The 4,078-nt window shown below is 45.2% G+C and overlaps 1 protein-coding gene across 3 annotated transcripts in view; it reads right to left on the minus strand.

Moving 5' to 3' along the window:
* Positions 1 to 4,078, minus strand: part of MAP3K15 (mitogen-activated protein kinase kinase kinase 15) — a 180,963-nt gene that overhangs the window by 29,964 nt on the left and 146,921 nt on the right. For all 3 annotated transcript variants that reach the window (XM_019524659.1, XM_019524660.1, XM_019524661.1), the window contains one exon: positions 61 to 246. In XM_019524659.1, the coding sequence (XP_019380204.1) occupies positions 61 to 246 (186 nt within the window). The remainder of the gene's footprint in view (positions 1 to 60; positions 247 to 4,078) is intronic.

Consider the following 4,078-nt stretch of genomic DNA (forward strand, 5'->3'; position numbering starts at 1 on the left):
TCAGATGGGGAATTTTCTCTTCCCTCTGTTTCTAGGTTCTGTAATGAACATAGGACTTACTGCATCCTGAAAGCCAAACAGAACCAGGTGAATCTGGTTGATGGAAGTGCTGTCAAAGTCCAAATCCATTTTCAGCTTGGATATAGTGGAGGCCATCACTCTGTGCTCAGGAGAGTGTATGAAGTCCCTTAAAATCCCAATGATCTGCTTGATGTGAGGGACTGACAGCTGCAGCTCTTCAGAACTCTGGAGAAAAGGGATTGAATGCATGATGCTGAGGCAGCCAGGAGCAAATACATCCCATGCAATAAGAACCAAATGGTTTGAAACCAGTAACATCCCAGGATTACGATGAAAAACCCACTCATATTTCTCAGACAGCTGCATCAGAACTTCAACCCCTACTTAATTTTCACTGTACCCTCTGCTCTTTCTAAACCTTCACAAGAACTGTAATGGTTACTTCTGGAAAATAAAAACCTGGTGCTAGTGGCTGTCACAGGAGAGAGAGAGAGATTTCTACAGGTTCCGGCGATGGGATGAGAAAGGGTTAATAATTGTTTAGCCAGTGCCCTCTATCTTTGCTTGCCTATATGTACTTTGAGCAGCTGGCAACACTCAGGTGTGTCCATGCACAAGGTGGGCTCACTTGCTTTACATTTAGTAGAATTACAAGGAATGCAGACCTTTGCCGTTAGTGACTTGTGAAAAATTAAAGAGTTTTAAGAGTTTATTAAATAGAGGATTTCCCCTAAGTCACCACATGGAAAACTGGTATTAGTGGCAAGGATCAAGTTAATCACAAAGCTATATTTATTTCTGTTTCCAGCTTTGCTGCCCTCACTCCAATTAGCTTTCCTGAAATTTTCACCAATTTACTGTAGCAGCACTAGAGGGCAGCTCCTACATACCCACAGTCAATACTGTCCTGCATGCTTATACTAGCCAGTGAGGCAGAAGGCAGAGAGTTCATTAGATTCCAGGCATCCCATCTGCTTACCTTTTCTTTTTCTTTTTTTCTTTTTTCTTTTGGGGGGGGGACAGAGAGGGGGAGAGAGGGGGAATTTGGCTCTGTTTGAGGACAATTTCTATTTTCAATTTGACTATAAAAAGTCGCAGTGCCAGTGCATCCACCACTCAGCACCCTGCCTGAACTCAGTGCAGCTTCTCTACTAATACGCAGATAATTTTCTAAAGAGAAAATGCATCTGAATCAGGAAAGCTGCACTGACCAGACTAAATGTATAAAATTATTTTAAAAGAGTCTATATTTATAAGTCTATTAAGTGAAAAGAATGTTAAACCAATTCATTCACCACCATTTTTCTTGTTATTGCATGGTTTCTTTGGTTTGTCTACATTTTTTTAATAGGAGACATTGCTTTGGATTTCTTGATTCATCTCTGGTGAATACACAGCTCCAAACACACCATTTCTTATGTTACTAGTAGTATTTCTACTCCACCAAGAGGAGTCCATGCCAATGGATGTGGAAGCCCTTGGACACAACAAAGCTGGTGCAACTTTACTTTAAGTCAACAGGGTACCACACCTTGACTATAACACACCTAATATCCATGGTGCTAACAGGACGTAAATACACAGAATTTGTGGGGATAACTTTGTATCTACCAGGTATTGTGCTCCACAGAGAAGTGGCACAGAAGCTAAAGCACAACCTAATAGTTTTCACTCAGTTTGTGGTCTGATGAAAGGATTCTTTCCTTCCAGCACCTGCAGTTCACAGCCTGGCTGCTCAAAAAGGATTTGTCCCTAAGGGAAAGACCTTTAGTTCTTCCAGTATTTTCCAAACATCTGCTGTTCAGCTGTGATTTACATGTTGCTTCAGAAGATGGCACTCTTCCCTTTAGTAGAGCACCACAGCAGTGTCCTAGTATAATGTCAGGGACCCTTGCATCATCTTTTTTTGCTTCTCACACAAGTAAGGGTATTAAGCTCTGTTTTCCTGGCCAGTTGCCATTGCTGCCTACCCACTTCATGTGCTCTAAATGGATAAAGCATTTGCCATGAAAATTATGCTAAAATGCTACAGCTGTCCATAACACTTCAGGCGAGATGGCTCTCTGTACAGGCTGGCACTGCTGCTTATATTTTTATCTATTTTTTCCAGATAAAAGGTTCCTCCTAAAAATCAACCCCATGCTTCGGGGTTTTAGTGCACGTGGTGCATAAAGACAAAGCCATGCAAGGTGGTGTGTTCCCATTTACTTCAAGGAAGAACGCTCCAGAAATAACATCAAACATAAGGGGGATTTTGTATGCATATTTCAATGTAAAAATCGTATCAGAAAAACAGGGGAAAATAAAACCAGACAAATACACCAAATGCATTTTACCAAGCTGCTAGCTTGCTGCAGAAAAGATGATGTTTCTCTTTAATATTTTGAACTTTATGCAGATATCTTATACCTCTGGACTCAGTTCTCAAAAATTCATATCAGGCTTTCATCTTACCAGAGCATGTGCTCTGAAACTGTATAACTCCATAGCTCAGCACTTTATTTCTCTCTCATAAGAGATGAGTCCAAATCAAACTGGACATTGTACTCTATAACCTGATGAACTGAAACCTGGATCTTGTAAAAAAGCCCTTATCTTTAGTCTGAGTCAAATGTGAGCTGTAGGAGGAGATCCCTAGTATTTTGAGGATTAATATTTTCTTTGGCAAAATGTCAGACTTGTAACAAGAGGGTTGTTTTTTTCCTGTTTGACTCTCATCAATCTAAGATCACATACCATAACAGGGCTCAAGCACATGCTACATTTTCAGGTCCCCAGTGACTTGGGCACATCCACATACGCAAGCATGTTCCCTGTTTAAAAATTGCAAATTCTCAAATAAAAATAAATCCCAAATTCACTCTTTAAAATACCCAGCTGAAAAAACAATATCTATATCTATATATGAGAGAGAGAGAGACAGAGAGAGATCAGTTAGGTTATGTTTTATTGATATATTTACAAGGTTAAAGCAATTTGGAAGCTGATCAGTGCCTTTATCATCATAATAAAATAAATTCTAAATATCTACATGCTTTGGTGTTTGCTTTTAGCTTATCATAGAAAAATCAGAGCTCTCCTGATCCCTTTGCTAACCAGGATGTGGGGACAGCTGCCCCTGCAGCCACAGCTCCTGCCAGCAGGTCCCATCCTGTCTGGCAGCTGGGCCCACAGGGTGCAAGAGGTGGGGATGGTGTGGGGTTTGCAGGAGGGGGGTGAGAAGGGGTGTGGGGTTCTCAGTTGGATGCATGTGTGGGGGGGGCTGTGGGTGGATGTGTTGGGGGTGTGGGTATAGGGGGGTTGGGGTTTGTACAGGGGCTGCCACACACCCACCCCTCCACCCACTCCCTGTGGCAAACAGCCCCCAGTGCTGGCAGCAGCAACCAGCTGGGCTATCGGGACCATGGCTCACTGCAGGCACAGCCCTGTGGTGGTGCACAACCACCTGACCCAGGATTTGCACATGGCAAACACAGTCAGCCCAACCTGGCCTGCCTCACTAATGCATGCCTTTGGACAGAAACTGTGGGTGGTGGCAGGAGGATTCCCAGTCCTGTCCATAGGCACATGCTAGTGGGGCAGGCTGGGCTGGCTGCATTTACCATGTGCAGACCCCGGATCAGGTGGCAGCGCACTGCTGCGGGGCTGTGCCTGCAGTGGGTCGTAGCCCCAATGGCCCAGCTGGCTGCTGCTGCCAGTGCCAGGGACTATGCACTGCACAGGGTGAGGGGGGTGGAGGTGTAGTAGCCCCCCTCAAATCTCCCCAACAAACTCTACACCCACAAACCCCCCACAACCACCCTCACACCCCACATCCCCGCCATTCCCCACACCCACAACCGGCCCCCCCAGAAACCACACAGTTTCTCCCCCACCCCCAGGTCCCTGTTACCTGGACCAGCACCTAGGTCTTGGTCACTGCTGCAGCTTTGCCCTGCTCCTGGCTGCTCCAGCATGCTGCCTCAGTGTGCTGGAGCAGCAGGGCATGAGGCAGGCATAGAGGCACTCTGGCCAGGTGCCAGAGTGTCTCTCTGGAGGACTTCAGCCTCCACTTGCT

Source organism: Gavialis gangeticus, unplaced genomic scaffold, assembly GCF_001723915.1.
Source record: "Gavialis gangeticus isolate Ggan-Ray unplaced genomic scaffold, GavGan_comp1, whole genome shotgun sequence".
In the NCBI taxonomy this organism is placed as follows: Eukaryota; Metazoa; Chordata; order Crocodylia; family Gavialidae; genus Gavialis; species Gavialis gangeticus.